Source organism: Ursus arctos, unplaced genomic scaffold (genome assembly GCF_023065955.2).
Source record: "Ursus arctos isolate Adak ecotype North America unplaced genomic scaffold, UrsArc2.0 scaffold_25, whole genome shotgun sequence".
NCBI classification, from domain to species: domain Eukaryota; kingdom Metazoa; phylum Chordata; class Mammalia; order Carnivora; family Ursidae; genus Ursus; species Ursus arctos.
Genome location: NW_026622930.1, coordinates 2,203,519 through 2,223,996, shown reverse-complemented (window position 1 = coordinate 2,223,996; position 20,478 = coordinate 2,203,519). Strand labels below are relative to the sequence as shown.

Here is a 20,478-nt window from a genome sequence, read left to right as displayed (position 1 = left end):
TGACATAGATATTTTTGAGGAGTGCAGGAGTTAGTTACTTCGTAGATTCATCCTCGGTCTGGGTTTGTCTGATGTCTCTCTCAGTGTGTTTAGATCGTGCGTCCCAGGTGGGAATATTATCAAGGTGACATTGTGTACTTCTCAGATTACTTCTTCCAGAGGCAAGGGATGTTTCCTGTCCCAGGGTGATGCTGAATTTTCACTTGGTCAAGCTGTTTGTTCTCTCCATTGTGTAGTCACGGTTTTTACCCCTGCACTAATCAGAGATCTGTGGGGAGACTGAAGTCACAGACTTAAAGCCAGCAGGTTTCAGGGGTGTCCAGGTGGCTCATTTGTTTGGGTGTCCACTCTTGATTTTGGCTCAGGTCACAGGCTCGGGATCTTAGGGTCGTGGGATCCAACCCTGCCTCGGCCTGTGCACTGGTCGTGGAGCCTACTTGGGACTCTCTCTCTCTTTCAATAAGTAAATAAACAAATAAAATCTTAAAAAAAAAAACAAAAACCTGGCAGGTTTTAGATTGCTTTTAGGTGTCCTGTGGGGGAGGGTGGTGAGCAGGGAAGGGGGACTCCAGCCCTCCAGTTCTGTGGCATTCAGCGATGGGCCATTTTAGTCTGTTTTTACGTGTTTGGTTTCCAAATAAAATTTATTTCAAGTAAGAGTTTCCTTGCTGTGTTTGAACTTCCTCAGAACACAGTGAAGAATCTAAGGCATGGAAATGTCTGCATGGTCTGTTGGCCACCCCTGTGGCCTGCATCTTGAGTTTGAATTCTAGTCTAGCAGGGTTTTTATTACTCTCTACTAAATCGATAGATAAGCCAAATTGTGGTTAATCCTGTATTTGATTTATTTTATTTTTAAAGATTTTATTTATTTATTGAGAGAGAGTGAGAGAGAGAGTACGAGCAGGGTGAGGGGCAGAGGGAGAAGCATACCCGCCCGCCAGGAAGGGAGCCCAAAGCGGGACTTGATCCCGGGACTCTGGGATCATGACCCGAGCCAAAGGCAGTCGCTCAACCAACTGAGCCACCCAGGTGCCCCCATATTTGATTTTAAAAACAAGATTTTTTTGTTAAAATGATATTTATACTAAAGATTTCCAGTACAGGATTTATAGTACTTGTAAGGCTAAAGTTATCCTGGGTTGGTTTTATAGGAGGACAAAGACACCGATTCCACTAAAGAGCCTCTGGATGACCTTTTCCCAAATGACGATGACGATCCCGGTCAAGGAAGTAAGTTGTTGAGGGGGAGCATTTAAATGACAGCATGTACAAATAGAAGGTGGCTTGTCTTATCCTGATGTAATAGCAATAGTTAGTGGGCATCTTAGTGCCTGTAGCCTGCTTCCCAGAGGCACGTGCACACTCGGATTGTCTAGTGTTTCCCAAGAGAACTTCAGATAGTTTCTTGTTGGGAACAGTAGCGTGTTAGAGCAGCCCCTGTGAGCTCAGTGCGTGCACAAGCAGTTTGGTGCAGTCTGTGGGTTCTCACAGAGTGAGACAGGCAGAATTCATTTGGTGCTGGGAGGAATCTCATTGCACTGTTGAGGGCATTACAGCACCCCCGACACGTTACCGAGGTTACCCAGCCGGCCTGGGGGGTGCTGGGTGGGTTTCCAGAGCATGGGACCCAAGCCCAGCGGGACCAGAGCTAGAGAGGAGAGGTCTCATGAGATGACGTCGTCTGGATGCTGTCCCTCGAGCGCCTCCGAACTGAAGCCTTGTCTGTGCAGTCCAGCAGCAGCACAGCAGTGCGGCGGCCGCTGCGCAGCAGGGCGGCTACGAGATCCCAGCGCGGCTGCGCACCCTCCACAACCTGGTCATCCAGTACGCCTCGCAGGGGCGCTATGAGGTGGCCGTGCCGCTCTGCAAGCAGGCCCTGGAGGACCTGGAGAAGACGTCCGGCCACGACCACCCGGATGTGGCCACCATGCTGAACATCCTGGCCTTGGTGTACAGGCTAGTACTTTCATTCTATCCCCTAGTTTTACCTACAGATAGTGTTTTTAATGAATTTGCCCTTAAAATATGTTTCTGTTAATCTGTATAAGCTTACTTTGCCTGCTTCATTGGTGACGCCTCTTCAAGCAGCCAGGGGGTTACATTCAAAATATTTAGTAAGCTCTATGGCAAAGGTATCACCCTGTGGAACAGATGCTGCCTGAAACAACCCAGGTCAGCCTTTCTGGAATAGCCCACATGCACCCTTCACTCAGGCCAAATTAAATTCTTGATTTTTTCCACCAGACTGTGTACCAAGTTTCTTTTGTCCAGAATAGCCTTCCCACCTTTCTACGGCCTTCTTAGCTCTTTCTCCTTTCTGAGTCTCAGGTTCCACTTGCTCTTTGCCCTTGTTGTGCCCCCAGAGCCCTTAATTCCTGCCTCTCTCCTGGCACTTCTCACTGTGGTTGGCATCAGGGTTATTTGAATTTTGTTTTCTCTTCTTCCAGAGTAGTGCCCCTGAAAGCTGGGGACCAGCTTGTGTCCGTGTCCCCACTTTTCACATCACTCTAGCATGCTTGCTCACTTAGGAGGCGTTGGTGAACATGAAGGGAAGTAAGGAATGTGCCCTGTGGCACAGGGAGTGGTATGTCGGAGCCCTTTGTGTGTGTCTTTTAGCTGAACTCACCTGAAATAGAGCAGATATGGGTGAGTAGGGACTGAGAAGGGGAAGTTCTCTCATGGTAGGATTGGTTTGCTGTAGGTAGCCCTTCCAGTTTTGTGGGTTGGGATTAACAGATTTGTGTTTCTTCATTGGTTTGATTGTCCCCGTTCAACATTTTTGGATACCCAAGTATAGATCAGACTGGGCTGGTTCCTGTGAGGCCCTAGAGATGAATGAATATATGGTTCCTGTCCTCAGGAAAAAAGCAGAACGATGAATTTAAATTTAGTCAGGAGAATTCAGGTTGTGTCTCTGCTTAGATGGCCACAAAACAGACAATGTTGTCCAGAGCCCTTAGCTTTTCTGAGCTTCAGTTCTCTTTTCTTTTTTCTTTTTTTTTAGAGAAAGAGCACAAGCAGGGGGAGAGGCAGAGGGAGAGGGAGAAGCAGACCCCCCACTGAGCTAGGAGCCTGACGTGGGGCTCTATCCCAGGACCTGGAGATCATGACCTGAGCTGAAGGCAGATGCTTAACCATCCGAGCCTCAGTTTTCTTATATCTAAAATGGAGGCAGTTATACTATCCACTCAGGTCCAAGGGAAGGATGTGGGGCATGTGACATGTGGTGTTGCCCGGCCAACTTGAAATGCTCGAATAGCCACCTCTAAAGGAACTTACAACCTTGTTTAGAAGATTCATATGTAATTATAGAAGCAGGGAGACTCGGTTCTTGCTAATAAAATAACACAAAAGTATTCATGGAACAGAAACATTCCTTCCAGTTGAGAGGATAAGGGAAGGATTAATGGAAGGGTGGGAGCAGCACTTTGTGGGGCTTCAAAGGGTGGGTAGGATTTTAGCCTGGAGATGGTAAGGCGTGTTGAGTGTGTTTGGGGCTTACTCCTGAACCTAGTTGGCGAAGCTTGACAGCACCGGAAGAAATACTTGTAAGAGATGGGGCAGGGAGAAGCTGGGCTGACCGTGGAGGCCCCACAGGCAGTGCTGAGGGTGCCGTGGGGAGCAGCGGACTCCTACTTGGGTCTCACCAGAGTCCCTTAGGCATCGTGCACAGGACAGAATGGCGGCCAGGGCCTGGAGGCAGGGCATGATCCTAGGGATACGGAGTTGGGGTCTGAGCAAGGATGGGGACAGTGTGGAGAGAGAGGATAGAGGGGGGCTCAGGGAAGAGAAACGAACTGATCCAGCCATTCATAGAGACGAATGATTTCTTCATGGAACAAAACATCCCCAGAAAGAAAGCAGCCTTTCACAGCATGCCGCAGCCCTGCCCATGGTTAGCCCGCAGTCTTCCAGAGCTGCATGGCACACGGTCTTGCAGACAGTCCTGACCTTTTCTGACAGTTCCCCTGTTCGTGGGCATTTAGGTTGTTTGCAGATTTTTACTGTTAACAATAGTGTAGGGATTCTTTAGTCATGGGTATTTACATTTAAAATCTTGACGGATGGTGCCAGTTTCATTCCAAAAGGTTTTTTAAAAAAATTTGTATGCACTGGGGTGCCTGACTGGCTCCGTCTGTAGAGCATCCGACTCCTGATCTCAGGGTCGTGAGTTCGAGCCCCACGTTGGGCATAGAGATCATTCAAATAAATGAAACTTAAAAAAATTTGTATGTACTGGGGCGCCTAGGTGGCTCAGTCGTTAAGCGTCTGCCTTCGGCTCAGGGTGTGGTCCTGGCATTCTGAGATGTATCCCCACATTGGGCTCCTCCGCTGGGAGCCTGCTTCTTCCTCTCCCACTCCCCGTGCTTGTGTTCCCTCTCTCGCTGGCTGTCTCTCTCTCTCTGTCAAATAAATAAATAAAATCTTAAAAAAAATTTTTTTTTTGTATGTACTAACATAAGTATTTCTTGCCAACACTAGAATGAGTTAAATTTAAAAAATGCACGTAGATTTTTGTTGTTGCGTGTAAGCATGCATGGTCCCAAGCTTGCCACTGTGTCAGGCAGTGGGAATTCCGGGTTCTCCTGCAGTCTGGTGTTTTCCCTTAATGCCCTAGCTGAGGGGTTACTTGTGTCAGTCAGAAGTCAAAAAACAAATGGATAACTCTCTATATATTCACATTCATATTCAGGACTGCACCCTGAGGCTAGCTTGTAACTCCTCTCACCTTTCTTGTGTTAGGGGACATTTAATTTTAAGCTTTTGGGGGAAGGGCATAATATACTGATAAACATCTTTAGACATTTTATCTGAGATTTTAGATTTTTTTAAGGATCAGTTCCTAAAATGGGTTAGAGTCTACCAGTCTACGCCTGGTACCTATGGCCAAGCTGCTCCTCAGGAAGGCGGCATCCTGTCCCTGCTGTGGCCTCACCGTCCCCACCAGGCAGCGCGGCTCGTCCCTGCACTGCAGTAACGCAGAAGCGCAGCATGGTGGTTGCCTTCGTATTTCTCCGATTTGGTATTTTTAGTCATTTGTGTCCTGTGAATCTTCCGTTGTCTTGCCCATTTTTCTCTTAGGATTTTCATGCATGCAGTGGTATACTTTTGTTTTCATTTTGAGTTTGAATTTCCTGGTGAGCTAGTTAAATGAGTGCGGGCCCCAGCGCCAGAGTTCTGGGGCGGGACTGGTTTTAGTGTGTTCTGGCTGAGGATGACTGTCGTGGGTTTGGGGCCACGACTGAGAACCAGTGCTGTTGCTTTTGATGTGACCTCACTTTGGCTAATTAATTAACAGCCTCTGACATTTTAGGGCCCATCACAGTTTAGAAAAGTGCTCAGTACACCTTGCCTCATTGAGCTGCCACACGCTTTTGGGTAGTCCTTGTTGTTACTGGTTTTAACGGTCTCTAGTTCTTGAGACTTTGTCGTATTTGCCGATTTTCGCAAAACGTTTCAGCCAGTTGGTCATGTGTAGTAGGGTGATTGAAGAAAACAGTCTCAGTACACTTGGCAGAATCAGTGTGCTTCAGAGGGTCCAGAGGCCCATCAACCCTTTTCATGTCTGGTAGGGCAGTCTGGCTCCTGCAGGGCGAAGCCTCGCCGGGCAGCTCTTATTACACAGTTCAAGAACACGTGTGCTCAGTCTCGCAGAGCAAAGAACTCTTCTGCGGTCACATTGTCAGTACACAGACCAGGGAGGGCAGAGGCTGGGGCTGGGCTTTCCATCTCACTGCCGTCAGAAACCTCCTCCTTCCTCCTTCCTCAGACGGTGGCAAGTTATGTACCAGATTTAAACGCTATAATGTTTTTATTTTTTTTAATTTTTTTTTATTTTTTAAAGATTTTATTTATTTGACAGAGAGAGAGGCAGCGAGAGAGGGAACACAAGCAGGGGGAGTGGGAGAGGGAGAAGCAGGCTTCCTGTTGAGCAGGGAGCCCGATGCGGGGCTTGATCCCAGAACGCTGGGATCACGACCTGAGCCAAAGGCAGACGGTTAACGACTGAGCCACCCAGGTGCCCCTGTAATGTTTTTATTTTTAACAAGCTTTTTCATTATATACATAGCATATCATTAGCTTCTTAGAGCAGTTCTGTGAGTTAGGTAATACGCTTTCTAGATGGGTCAGTTGGGACTGTGGGAGCCTTGCAGTCATTAACTGGCAGAGCCTGGGCTCGGACCCTGGGATCAGTTCTGATAGGTGAAGCTCTGTGAGCCAGCCTTTGGACCGGCTGCCGTACTGTGTGTGTTGCGGCCGGCACCTGCAGGCCAGCGCCGCGCTGTGGGGGCAGTGCTGTCCCCATGACCTGGGGTGGGGGCGCGGGTTCCAAGTTCACGTTATTGGTGGAGTCTTTTTCTTCTACACTAGAGGTAGTTTTAATAGTGGATTTTTTGTTTTTTTAAGTAGCTAAAGCTTAACTTTTATTTCTGTAGTTCAATATTAGTTTTAAAAAGGCATAGTAGGCTGTATCCAAAACACTTAATGTATGTTTTTCAATTTAGAGACCAGAATAAATACAAAGATGCCGCTAATCTACTGAACGATGCCTTGGCCATCCGTGAGAAAACTTTGGGCAAAGATCATCCCGCGGTTTGTATATCTGGTTCTTTCCTTCTTTTTGTATTTCATTTTCCCTAATACGTTGTTTTTACCGAACTCATTTTAGTATTAAACTCAACAGGGAAGGTTTAAGAGCCGCCTTTTCACTAGATGGCGCAGGTAGGAGTCTTCAGTCGGTGCCCGTGCTGAGCCTCGGCGCTGGGGGCTCTGACGGGCAACGCACGCTGCGCACTCTTAATTTGTTCAGCACCGCCATGTCATGTGGGTCACGTACTGTATTTTTTTTATCCTAAATCAAATTGCATGTACTTCTATAAATTATTTCTAAAGAATTTATATTGTCTTTTTCTTAAAATCTGGCCAGATTTGCAAACAGATCTGTGTTTGGGTTGGCTTTGTGGCTTCCAGTGAAATTAAAAAAAAAAATCAAGATCACGGTGGTGTTGATTGTTTGATTTTCGTATTCTCCAGTTTACTCTGTATAATCTATAGTGTATAGTGAATTGCTCTTCTGCTTTTAACTGAAGTCCTGTTCCTTCACTTAGTGGAGAGCACGTCACTGTGTGTACTGGATACTGATGCGCGTGTGGTGTCTGAAGTCGTTCACCCTTCTCTGCTGTTCCCTCTGTGTTGGCAGGTGGCAGCGACTCTGAATAACCTTGCAGTGCTTTATGGCAAAAGAGGGAAGTACAAAGAGGCCGAACCGCTGTGTAAAAGAGCTCTGGAGATCAGAGAAAAGGTGTGGGCAAGGGAAGGGTGCTCATTGTCTTGAGATGCAGAGTTTTGTGCTCTTTAAGTATCTCAGGTTTTAAGTTTTGAGGAATGACCACTGTGGTATATCATGACTGACCATTTACTGAAAATAGCTCATTTGATAAAGGATGAGGTGGACAGCCCACAAAACACAGCCAGATGAGCCCATTCAGACTGGTGTTTAAGAGGAGCCAGTGGGTGTTCAGGGGCACCTGGGTGGCGCAGTCGACCAAGCATCCGATTCTTGGTTTTGGCTCAGGTCGTGATCTCAGTGTTGTGAGATCGAGCCCCGCATCAGGCTCTGTGCTCAGCGCAGAATTCTGCTGGAGATTCTCTGCCCCTCCCACTCATGTGCGCACACTTCTCTCTCTCTCTCTCTCAGAAATAAATAAATCTTAAAAAAAAAAAAAAAAAAGGGAATGGGTTCAGTCTTCATGCCCTCCTTGCCTGATGTGGCCTAGAAATGACTGCAAGAGGAGGAACTCCTGAGGACTGGACGTGGAGGGCATTTATCATTTGACAACGGGGCATGTACCTGTCGATAAGAAAAATCCTGAAATTGAAAAATGAAGTCACCAAATATGCTTATAAAGCTTAAAAAATGAAGTGATGTTTGGGACACCTGGGTGGCTCGTTCGTTTAAGCGTCTGCCTTTGGCTAAGGTCGTGATCGCAGGATCCTGGGATTGAGTCCTGCAACGGCTCTCTGCTCAGCGGAGAGCCTGCTTCTCTGCTGCTCCCCCTGCTTATGCTTGCTCTCGCTCTTTCTCTCTCTGACAAATAAATAAAATAAAATCTTAAAAAAAAAAATGAAGTGATTTTCAGAACTGAAGTTTGGCTGAGTACAGATCCAGTCCCTGTCATGGGTATTAACGCCGGCGGCTGCAGCCTGTGCTAATTAGGTGTTGGGGAAAACGTGGCTTGTTAATCTCAGGAGGCGCCAGTGTTAGGTCTAGGAGGAGTATTTTTAATTTGGTATTTTCTGTGATTTTTTGTCAGTGATACTGCAAGATCATTTAATTTTTGGCCATATGGCGAAGAATTGGGAAAGGGGAAATAAAAGGGGCTCATCAAATTATGCGGAGAACTTTTTTCGTGCTACTGTCGGCATGACATTTATGAATTAAAACGGTCAGATTTTGAACAGACTGGGGGTAAAGTAAAGGAGAACACATAAATATCAAATTAAGGATTATGAACTCTGTACAATAATCTGCCAGTTTTTTTCGTGGATAGTTGCTTTCATTCACTCATTTAGTAATGTGTGCGGAGAGCTCGGGGGCCCCTGGTTGGTGAGAGTGGTGATTAGTGGGGGTGTGTGGCTAGGGGGACTAGGAGAAGGGCATCAGACATGTGGGACAGGAGCTCCAGGAGCCCTGCAGGTGGACTTTAAAATGTGAGGGGAGTGGTTTGGGGTGAGTGCAGGGGACCTCCGGGTCTTAGTGGGAAGGGATATGCAGGCTGAGTGTAAGAGCTAGAGATACCCTTTGAAGGCTTGCACGCATAGGAAAGGTTCTTGTGTGATAGCTCGAGTCTGAAAGGGCTCTTCCAGAACTTGGGGGTTATACTGACATAACCTATATACACCTCTTTCCTGGTTTCAGGCTGTACATACTAATGCCTCTGTAGGTATATTGTACGGGTGAAAAGTTGAGAGCATGTAGGGAAATCAGTATAGTCTCCTCCCATCTGCCAAGAGTATGAGTTCTGGCTGTTTCCTTAGTGCGTAGCATGGGGAGGCAGGGCTCCGGACTGTGAGCCTGGACGTTGGGCACAGCCATGTTTGTGTTGAGAAGGCCCCTTCTCATTGCAGGTGGAGAACGGACTGGATGGCACTGAACTCGGTGTTTCTAATACACTCTTTTTTTGTTCCCAGGTTTTGGGAAAGGATCACCCCGACGTTGCCAAGCAGTTAAATAACTTGGCCTTACTGTGCCAGAATCAGGGCAAGTACGAGGAAGTAGAGTATTATTATCAAAGAGCCCTCGAGATCTACCAAACGAAACTGGGGCCCGATGACCCCAATGTGGCCAAAACGAAAAATAACCTGGTATGTGGACAGAGGTGCACTCTGTAGGTAGAGCCAGAATTGCTTCCTTTTTTTGAACTCTGAGCTTTGTTTCATCACTTAATCCGTAGATGAGAATGTTTCATTACATATGAAGTTACTAAGTACTTTATTTTATTTTAAGGCATCCTGCTATCTGAAGCAAGGAAAATTCAAGCAAGCAGAAACACTGTACAAAGAGATTCTCACTCGTGCACACGAAAGGGAGTTTGGTTCTGTAGATGGTAAGGACTATACTATCGCTTCTAAGCAGATACCGTTGTTAGGATGCATTAAAAATGGTGATTTCCAGCTGGAACTTGGTAATACCCAAGTCATCAACATATTTTCAAGGTAGAATTCAATTTGAATTTTAGAAATGATTTTGCAGATAGAGCTCAGAGGAGAGGATGTGGCACAGTCTGAGTGGTCATAGGCTCATTCATTCATCTGTTATCCAGCACGGTGAACACCTGCATCCTTGCCCTGGTCACCAGTTACTCAGTGGGGTCACGTGCCTTGTGGTGGGGGGTGATGGGCCGTCTGCCTCACGTCTTTCTGCGACGCCCTCTCTGGAGTCCAGACTTGCTTCGTGCGCAACTCAGAGCACTAACTCTAGAAAACCTCCCTGGAGGCATCTGCGCTTTCTGGAATTACTCTATTATCCTGGTCCTCAGAGTGCCAGCAGGCACCAGTAGCATCAGCACCATGTGGGACCTGGCAGAAATGCAAATGGTTGAACCCATCCCAGGGTCTGCTGGGTTATTTGTCTAAAAGAACCAAGGCCTGTCTCCATATTTCTTAAAGTATTACAGGTACTTAATATACATTTTGGAATACATATTTTATAGGATTTAAATTGCTCAATAAAACAATGTATGTTACGTAAGGCATTTCCCCCCTGCATCAGGTGTTACGTAAGGCATTTGGGATGAGGATGGTTGTTACTGTTGTGTAGGAAATCTCAGGATGCATAGGGAGAGAGGTTTTGCTTAATAAATGTTTCATTTGTAGAGGGTTTCTAGAAACCACTTGTGAAAAATCTTTGAAGTGTGTTAGTTTTTTCCCTCCATTAATAAGTGGAATAGTAGGGGCGCCTGGGTGGCACAGCGGTTGGGCGTCTGCCTTCGGCTCAGGGCGTGATCCCGGCATTATGGGATCGAGCCCCACATCGGGCTCCTCCGCTGTGAGCCTGCTTCTTCCTCTCCCACTCCCCCTGCTTGTGTTCCCACTCTCGCTGGCTGTCTCTATCTCTGTCAAATAAATAAAATCTTTAAAAAAAAAAAAAAAAAAAAAAAAAAAAAAAAAAAAATAAGTGGAATAGTAAATCTCTTTTACTCTCAGAACACAGCAATGCCCCAGGCTCACTGTTGTGAGCATGGTTTCTGTTTGCACTTGTTGCGGGACAGGGCAGCATATCCTCACCGAACCGCAGAGGCCTTGTGGGTTTTGTAGTGATTCCAGGGCATTTCCTTAATGCTGCTTTTAAACAGTTCTGTTCTTGGGGAATACTGTTTCCTTATGATTTGCTAGCTGCTTTTTGCTAAAAATAGTCCAGTTGAGTTCTAGTTAAAAGCAGTTGCCCTGTATTTGGATTTGCCCTCCATACAAATGTTAAAACGTAGGACAGAAGGCATTTTTTCTTTAGGCAAGATGCAGATGCGTCCTGTTGCCATCAGTGTGTGACCCTCAGTCTCCCAGGGGCCCCTGCTGCTCACAGAGTGCACATCCATGTGTGTGGCCTGTTGTGTTGTCTGGGAATCATGTCCTGTTAACTTGCTATGTAACTAGCAATAGAATTAGTTTAGTTAGATAAAGCTCAGACCGCACTCATGGTGTTATTAGTAAGTTTCAGATACCGTTCACACTCTTAAAACCAGTATTCGAAACGGGTTTTAGTTTTCTCCTGTGACATGGCAAGTCACATAATCATACGAGTAGCCATGTGCTAGTCTTTCGGAGAGGCAGTCTCTGTGTAATCATATTTAATTTTCTGAAGTGGGTCAAACCTTCACCATTTTAGGAGTGAGGACACTGTAGACGAAGTGACTTGTCCAGGGTTCGGTCATTAGTGACCGGATGTGAGCACAGTCTTCTTCCCCTGGAACCTGAAATAGGTCCTCATTCTGGGAATCCTTGAAAATTCATGGAGAGACGGCACGTGAAAATTACCCATGGTTTCAACACCCCGATACATCTTTTAACATTTGTAGTGTCTTTCTGTGCTGATTGATTTGCATATTTAAAACCAGACTTTACACGTAGTCATGGATACTTATTTTCCCTCATACTTAGGTACCTCAAGCATTTTTCATATCGTAAAAATTTTTCAGAAACTTCACTTTTGAGACTGCTTGTCCTTCATGGTGTGGGTACACTGGTTGTCTAGAAACTGGATGGAGTGGTATGGTTAAGGTTCTCAAAAGTAAAGACTTTCAGAGAATATTGATTAGTATCTTTCCCCACTTTGCTCCCAGCATCTTACCCTTTTCTTAGACTTTTGTTTAATGCTGGCTTTCTCCAATTCTAAATACATTCTGGCATTACACGTTTCATCACAAGGGCCCTAGCGTTCGTCCTCTCCTTTGACGGCGGCCTGCCCTGTGTAGGTACTTTGGATTGTGCGTCTTCTGTTCACAGCGCTGATGTGATAGGCCGTCTGCTTGTGTCTTCCACCCTCATAGGCTCCACTGTGAAGTTCCTCTGTCCAAGTTGTAAGAAGTAACATCTAAGAAGGATCACATGAGAGAGAAAAGCCTTGTAATTATTGAACCTTGACAGCCGCTACTCAGTGGGCCCTGTTCTTCAGTTTTATAGTATGTTATTTTTTCTCCCCTAGATGAAAATAAACCCATTTGGATGCATGCTGAAGAAAGAGAAGAATGCAAAGTAAGAACATACTATTTTGAGGAATTTTCTAAATTGGATATATTGCTTTATAGATAATTATTCATTGGTTATAATTTAGGGAAAGCAAAAGGACGGGACATCTTTTGGAGAGTATGGTGGCTGGTACAAAGCCTGCAAAGTTGATAGGTATGTCTTTTTTTCTTTTTTAAGATTTTATTTATTTATTTTAGATAAGCATGAGCGAGTGAGTGATCAGGGGGAGGGGGAGACAAGGAGGGAGAGGGACAAGCAGACTCCACGCCGAGTGCAGAACCTGGCACGGGGCTCGATCTCACGACCCTGAGATCATGACCTGAACCAAAATCAAGAGTTGGACCCTCAACTGACTGAGCCACCCAGGCGCACCGATAGGTACGTCCTTTTAACTGAAGAAACAAAACTTCCCAGGAAGGTGCTTGTTGTTGCTTTAAGGGCAGCTTGTAAATGACTGAACATGGGAAGTTCTTTTAGGTGGTGCATGTGCACAGCCCCACGCTGTTCCCAGCTTCCAGTCAAATACCGGGGACTTTGTAAGCGAGGTAATGTATGTGCACGCACCTCACTGCAGTGTGGGTGAGATTCGGTTCTGTCCATTACCATGACTCTGCCTGAGGCTGACTGCCTAATTGCAGGAGAAGGGGGTAGCTAAGTAGGACGCCAGTATTCAGATGACCTTGCAGCAGACTCACACAGGCTGGCACTCTGCCATCGCGTGTCTGGCATGCGGGGGGCAGATCCTGAGCCGGAACACCCCCGCCCCGCAGCCCTCAGGGCCTCCACGTCTGCGGAGGGCAGTGTGAGGTCTTCCCTGTCTTCCCTCGCTGGCCCTGTGATCCTCTGCTGTCCACACTCTTTTTTCCTCTCCTGACTGGAACACCTTCCTGGTGGGCTTTTCCCTCTCTTAACTATAACCACCACCCCCCCCCGACCAGTTTTTACCGGTCATCTGCCTGGAACATTCTCTGAACCCTCCTCTGGGTTCCCCATAGCACTTACCATAAAAGCTGAAATTTATAGGCTTTATTTTTCCCCTGCAGTGTGATTGTCTCAGAGACATGGGATATAGCTTCTTTATTTCTATATCATAAGCGCCTGTCATTAACAAGGAGGACTGTTGAAGGACTTAGGTATATGAAAAGGACCTAGGTTTATCTCTGGTTTTTTAGTAAGACTGCCGTCAGGAGCACAGCAGCACTGAATCCCCATGCACACTGTTGGCTCTTCTTCACGCGTGCCACACTCACTCTCTGCTTCCAGTCTTGTGCGCTCACTCCGCGTCCCCTCTGCTTGTGGACAGGAGGGAGAAGGTGAATAGCAGCATCAGAAACACTGTGGCCTCTTTCCTGCCCAACGCAAAATAAGTTCCGCCAGGGTCCCTGGACAGACCCAGCACAGACCTTTCTGTTGACAGAGGGGCTGGGGGACGGCAAGAGTGGCCGTGGCCTGGGAAGAGCACATGAGCGTGTTGTACCGGCTGCAGGGCATGGTGTGGCATGCCCTGGCCCCACAGAGGGCTCCATGGGAAGTGTCGGGGACAGCCCCACTGCCACAAACTGCACTGGTAGGCAGGGGTCCTTTGAGAGAGAAGAGCATTTTAGAGGGATGCCTGGTGGCTCAGTCAGTGAAGTGTCCGACTCTTGATCTCGGCTCAGGTCTTAATCTCAGGGTCATGAGTTCAAGCCCCGTGTTAAGCTCCATGCTGGGCATGATGCCTGCTTTAAAAGAAAAAGTACAACTTACTAGAATTTTACAATTAAAAAAAGTACTGTAGACATTTTTTTTTTTTTAAGATTTTATTTATTCATTTGACAGAGAGAGACAGCCAGCGAGAGAGGGAACACAAGCAGGGGGAGTGGGAGAGGAAGAAGCAGGCTCCCAGCAGAGCAGGGAGCCTGATTCAGGGCTCGATCCCAGGACCCTGGGATCACGCCCTGAGCTGAAGGCAGACGCTTAACGACTGAGCCACCCAGGCGCCCCAGTACTGTAGAAATTTAAAAATATTTCTCACAAACATGTCTGTTAGTGCTTTAGATTCTGTGCTATTGATAGTAGTTCTGAAACTGGTGTTTAATAGTTCCGTGTGTACTGTGCTTTCTTACAGTCCGACTGTTACAACTACTTTGAAAAACCTTGGGGCACTTTACAGACGTCAAGGCAAATTTGAAGCTGCAGAAACATTGGAAGAAGCAGCCATGAGGTCCCGTAAGCAGGTCAGTGACTTGCCTCCTATTTTCAACTCAACTATTAGACCTCTGAGTGTAATGACTCTCTTTTATGTGACTTGTCAAAACGTTGATTTAGAAATAGAAAATATTTTAGTTTGCACAAGGACAATTATATTGTTTAAAAGACCATAACTATGACACCAGAAGCACAACAGCAAAAGAAAAACTCGATCAGTTAGATTCACCAAAATTAGAAATGTTTATGCATTTAGGATACTCAGGAAAGTGAAGACACCCACAGAAATGGGTGGAAGTGTTTGCAAGTCACATCTGATGAGGACCTAGGGTCCACAAGGTATAAAGACAGAAGGATCTCCTAGTTAAAAAGGAGCAGAGGAGCTGAAGAGACATTTCCCTGAAGATGGCCCACGAATGCCTACAAGCACATGAGGAGATGTTCAGCGTCCTTCGTCATTAGGGAAATGCAAGTCAGACCACAGCGAGATACCACTTCACATCCAGGAGAATGGCGCAAGTCTAAAAGCAGGCAGAAAGTAGCAGGTGTGAGGGAAGGATGTAGCACCGGGCGCTCCCGTGCGCCGCCGGGGGCGGGGGTGTAGTCGGATGGTGCGGGAGGTAAAGGTACAGCTACCGAAGCGCTTTCCTCCATCCGCTGAGAGGCTGTAGTGAGGCTGAGAGGCTGTAGTGAGGAAACACGGGAAAGGCGTCCTTGTTGCCTTGTAATGAGGTTTCAGAGTAATGAGTGAATGTATTTGTGTGAATCTGCGTGCGTGTCTGCTTGCGTGTGTCGTGTGTATGTAAACAGGTGAGACTATATATAAAGAGGGCAGGTTTGGTTTCGGTTTCTGTTTTAAAGATTGGAGAGGGAGGTGTGAGTTTTTTCCCTTCATCAGTGGAATGTATGTAGGCAGTTATGTGCTCGTTTATGGCCAGTTTTTGTCTAGGATTAAAATTACCCATATATGCCCGAGAATTCTTCTCTTTCAAAAGAGTCCATGCAGAGTGATGGGAGAAGACCCGCCAGAGGTAGTAGCAATGAAGTCTACCCGCCCGTGCCCCTGGAGGAGCCCCTTTCTTCAGTCCTGTCCTCCTTCCAGGGTCTTCTGACTCTGAAGGGCTGTGTGGGGTAGAGTACCCTGGGATGGTGGCAGCCCTGCTGGGGGTCTAGCTGTGTGCGCACTGCCCCCGGGGATGGAAGGTGGCGTAGACGGTCTTGGAGCTCCTCCTGGCTCTAGAGTGCGGTGATTGCTCACCTTCCGGAGTCGTGCCAGCAATCCAGGCCTGGTGTTCAAGTGCTGGGATAGTGTGTACCAGATGAGCCGAGTCTGGGTGATCAGGAGTTGTATAATTCAAAGGAAGGGATTGTCAGTGCTTTCCCAGGAGCCATGCCCTCCTGCGGGGTGAGGGGCCCCAGTCTGGCTGACAGTCAAAGTCACAGCAGCACAGTGTCTGCCTGAGGTGCGTGCCTTTTGAGGAGGAAACTGAAGGTCGGTACCGGTGCAGTATTTGCATGAGCTGCTGGGTTAAAATCCCATTTAGGGTATGGACCGTGTTGCCTCTGGGTCATTCGAACTGAAACGCACACGGAGAGCAGTCTCTGCCGCGTTGTAGTGCAGCGCTGTTTTTGCTCAAGTGTGCCTGGGGGCCCTCCCTGCCGAAATGAGCGGAGAGCTTCCTGCTCTCCTCACTCCCTGATGGGGGGGAACGTTGGGGCGTTTTCCCAGCATCCGACTGTGAGAACTTGGCAAGCAGAGAAGTGGAGAGAATTGTATGCTGTGTGCCTGCCTCCCAGATCCCGTCATGAATGTTTGTTGCTCTCAGGCACATCACCCCCACCACTCTGTCCACCAGGCCTGTTCTGGGCAGAGCATTTCAAATTTGCATACATCAGTGTGTTTCCTTGTAAATACTTCAAGTGTGCAAATCAATCACGGGAGCCCAGTATTTGCTGATTTTTAAAATTTGAGGTAAACTTTATAGAACGTGAAATATGCAAGACTTAAGTGTATATTCCTGAGAATCACTCTTCTGTGTTTTAAGAACTGTTTTTGTGCCCCCCCCCCCCCCCGCCCCTGGTGAAGCTTAGCCGTCTTAGAAATCCTTCATCAAACTTCAGTTCTAATGGCTCCAACCCTTTCCCCCTTGCCTGGCTCACAGGGTCTTGACAATGTTCACAAACAGAGAGTAGCTGAAGTGCTGAATGACCCTGAGAACATGGAGAAGCGGAGGAGCCGGGAGAGCCTGAACGTGGACGTGGTCAAGTACGAGAGCGGCCCTGACGGAGGGGAGGAAGTGAGTATGAGCGTAGAGTGGAACGGGGTAAGTACAGTACACAGCTGTCGGCGCGCTCAGGCGGGCGCTTGTCTGTCGCCGGGAGGCCACCTGGGCCAGGCTCCCCGCAGGAGTGCTGTCCAGCAGTTTGCTCCTGGCTTACGTGCTAGACACTGTCCTTTTCTCAAATTAACTATGAATTAAGCTTTTTGTAAGTGCTATCTTCTGCTGATGAAGTCTGTTATTTGTTTGACGTGGTCATGTTCTTCTCTTCAGGAACCCATGAAAGCTGTTTGGCTTAACTTTGAGCACTTAAATGCTGATTGAGTGTCCTGGTCATTTAGAGCCATAATCCATAACCTGGTTTTATTTTAATATTAGGATTAGTGTGGCAGAAAACTAACTTGCTTTTTTAACGTACCCATTTTCATTGCTAACTCCAGTGCTCCTAATTTCACTGACCAGGCTGCGGTAGATTTTGTGAGAATTAATTTAAATTCCTTAAAGGGAATGATGTTTCGAACAGAGCTTGTTTCTAGAGAAGCACAGGTTGGGGCGGCTGCTCCTGGTGGCCCACCTCGGTGCTGAATGTCTTGTTCCCACTGAGGGTCCAGGGGCTTGTCTCTCTTCATAGTCCTCTGCCAGAGGTTTTTGGATCCAGAACATGGACCTGTGTTTGGAACACATCACTCCTGGCCAGGCTCTACCTCTGGGTTTCACTGGTTTGCCTTTATGGAGAATCTCACCACTGCTGTTTATCCAGTGGTTGCCAAAGAGAGTGTGGCCTCCTGGACATTTTTTCTAGTGAATGTTGGTTACACGTGGTAGTACTTTTGTATGTTGAGCTGGTATCTTTAGAATTTTGCTTTTATCAGGGAGACTTGAATGCGGGATTAGGTGCACGATCAATTATGAAGTTGCAGCAGGTGCAGTTTGATTAGTTGTAATTGTGTGCATGTATTTGCCAAATAGTGACCTCGGGCTTTCCTGCTGTACGCTATCTTTGTGAATCTGTATATTTTTGGTATTTTCTATAGCTGGAGTGGTTTGGTAAGGATGAGACATTTTCTACATAATGTTAGTGGCCAAAATTTCAGGGAGAGCATTTTTGACTGTATCTGGCAGCTGCCTTGCTTTGGTGTTTCCTGTGCCAAGACAACCAATCAGCATCTGCTTTGACCATTCCCCCATTGGGCAGTAGTCTAACACAAAAACGCTGAAGGCCAGGCCCTCCTCTCCCCCGCATCTGGCCACACTGTGTACTGTACTCTCCCCGTGATTCCTGTGTCCTGCATGCTTTGTGTAGAGGGTCATGTCCCTTCTCCAGTCTGTAGAAGCCAGGGTGCAGATTTTGATACTCTCGAACGAAGTTCTGGAGGAGCTTTTTCTTGAGACAGTATTTCTAGGTCAATCTTTCTGTGCAATCCTGTAATAAAATTATTGGCAATGCAGAGTTCTGTTACCATCTTCAAGACTGAGACTCAGGGGTGAGGGAGAGCTGCTTTCCATCCAGTGTGGAGGGCTGGTAGGCAGCTTCCTGTCAGGCCTGCTGCTGGAATCACAGATGCAGCGGGCAGAAGCAGTCCCTCCTCTGAGTGCATGCTCGGTCCTCCTTCCATTTCACATTTCCCATCTCACTTTGGACATGCTTTCACTTAGAACACTCACACACGGGGCTTTGGACACCTTTGTACTTGACTCGTAGAACTAGAGGCTCTGTATCTTTGACAGAGTCCATCACAGGGCTCATTGGTTGGCCGGTGGTCCACTGGCTGAAAGAATCTAGATCCCAGATCTTAGGTCATCCTGTAAAGTGGTTCCAAACTCGCTCTGAGCAGCAGAAGGGACCCTTCACAGAGAGTTTGAGATCAAGCAGCAGGTGACTCAGACACTGCCCGGGTTACCGAGGGGGTAGCCGCCCGGGCTCGTGTGCTCACCACCAGGCTACCGAGGCCCCTGCTCAGATTCAGCCCACCTTCACCCTCGCAGGAAGGCCCAGCTCTCAGGTTCTGAGGTGGTGCTGAGCTCGCCCTACATTTGGTTGGAATTTCATTTTCAGAGCCTACTGTGATTATTTCAGAAAAGGCAGTGCAGGCAGTATGCACACCGGGACTTTTTTTGAGTCAACCTGATTGAGGTGGAGGTATATGCAACTAAAGGAGCCCATTTTAAATGTCCCCTTCAGTTCAGGTTCAGTACACTGCAGCCCCCACGTTAGTCTTTATCTAGGTGTGAGACTAAGTGACTCAGGCCCTCAGAGTGGTTGTGAGGAGTTAGTTCCCTGCGAGGACAAGGCACATGGTTGAGAACGGCTGCCACCCGCAACTATTTCCCTGTGGGCAGCCAGATTCTGGTGTCGGCTAGAAACGGGAAGTTTAGGTGTCGGCTAGACCTGTCATCTGTAATTTTATATTTCAAGTTGTGGGTTCTGTAAAGGTGGCTTCACTGTTCTTACTGTTTTATGTTATTCTAAGAACTCGTTACACATTTATAATGAGAAAATGCCACCTAGATTTTATCTTGTATTGGGGTTTTGCATTAGATTTTAAGTTTTTAAAAAACGGTTTCAGTGCCCTTTAAAAAGTTTAAAGGGAACAGCATCGTGTTACTGTGTGGGGCAGGTGCTCCTCCTGTGGGGAGGATGTCAGTCCCGTTCCGTTGTCACAGCTGTGTCCACGAGACCACGTGGCTGTGATAGGTCCCAACACTCAGCAGCACCATGTAAAACAGTGGGCAGTGTGGGCAGAGGTCAGTCAGTCTAGATTCTAATTACGCCCTGCAGGTGTGGGAAGTCTGGGTCAGGACAGAGTTCCAGGCTGTTAAAATACAAGAAAAGTAAAGTTACTACGTGATCATTCACATGAAATTTCTCTATCAAGTTCTTGGGGAAGTGCAGTCTGTTCTATTAAGTATATACTGTTAAGATGGTGATTAAAGTACTTGAAAATGTAACTTCCTCAAGCTTATTTGTGAATAAAGGTACATAGAGCTGAAAGTCATCGTCAGGATAAGCCTGAGTTCTCTTTTCTGGTCCCGCTAAAAACGGAAATGCTGTGTGCAAAGGAATCCTTTCTGGCTAAATGGGGTTCCCGTTACCATGTGCGCACGTGGCTGCCGTCCCCTCCGAGGCTGCATCTGCCATCCCTGGGGCCTGGGCCCCTCACACACGTCGGAGCCCTGTGCTGCGTGGTTACGAAATGATCATACTTGCAGCCATCCCACTAGGGCCCCGGGAAATATCATGTCTTCTACTCTGTCCGTCTTCTCTGTCCTTTCGGTTTCTGACTTGCCAGTTCCCTGCAGGGCCCTTCAGAAGGAGCCTGTCCCACCCACGCCCCGTGTTAGTGCTTGTTTTCCAAAGACACTGAACTCTTGCCCAAGATGACTAAGGAATGGGATAGTATATGCTATTAATTAGAAATAGAGTTTTAGTTTTAAAAAGTATATTAGGAAGACAATTAGAATATAACAAAGAAAAAAATAACAAGTCACCCGAAATCTGTAGATCGTGATTACTGCCTTAACGTTTGTTTGCCAATATAGTACGCTGTTCATTTCTGTTCACAAACCCACTTTTTTGATGTAAGTATTCTTTCATGGCAATATAAAGAAGTAGACTGCTTTTGAAAGAGTTAGAATGCAGGAGAGCTCCCAACCCTCCAGCTTTTACTGAATAGAAATCCACTGGGGTTCGGGGTGGGATTCGGGCGGGTTTCTGCTGCTGTTCTGGCTGGTTCTCGAGGGCAAGGGTAGGGGCGGGGTGGGG

General features: G+C 47.1%; 1 protein-coding gene across 19 annotated transcripts in view; it reads left to right on the top strand.

Annotated features, from left to right (window-relative positions):
• KLC1 (kinesin light chain 1) overlaps positions 1-20,478 on the top strand; it is a 65,546-nt gene that overhangs the window by 31,733 nt on the left and 13,335 nt on the right. For 8 of the 19 annotated variants that reach the window (XM_057318397.1, XM_057318399.1, XM_057318402.1 and 5 more), the window contains 10 exons: positions 1,155-1,233; positions 1,734-1,959; positions 6,510-6,597; positions 7,205-7,306; positions 9,196-9,369; positions 9,512-9,611; positions 12,206-12,255; positions 12,335-12,402; positions 14,357-14,465; positions 16,599-16,733. In XM_057318397.1, the coding sequence (XP_057174380.1) occupies positions 1,155-1,233; positions 1,734-1,959; positions 6,510-6,597; positions 7,205-7,306; positions 9,196-9,369; positions 9,512-9,611; positions 12,206-12,255; positions 12,335-12,402; positions 14,357-14,465; positions 16,599-16,733 (1,131 nt within the window). Of the gene's footprint in view, positions 1-1,154; positions 1,234-1,733; positions 1,960-6,509; positions 6,598-7,204; positions 7,307-9,195; positions 9,370-9,511; positions 9,612-12,205; positions 12,256-12,334; positions 12,403-14,356; positions 14,466-16,598; positions 16,761-20,478 lie in introns of all 19 variants that reach the window. The other 11 variants (XM_057318396.1, XM_048219910.2, XM_026515196.4 and 8 more) reach the window with 3 other exon arrangements.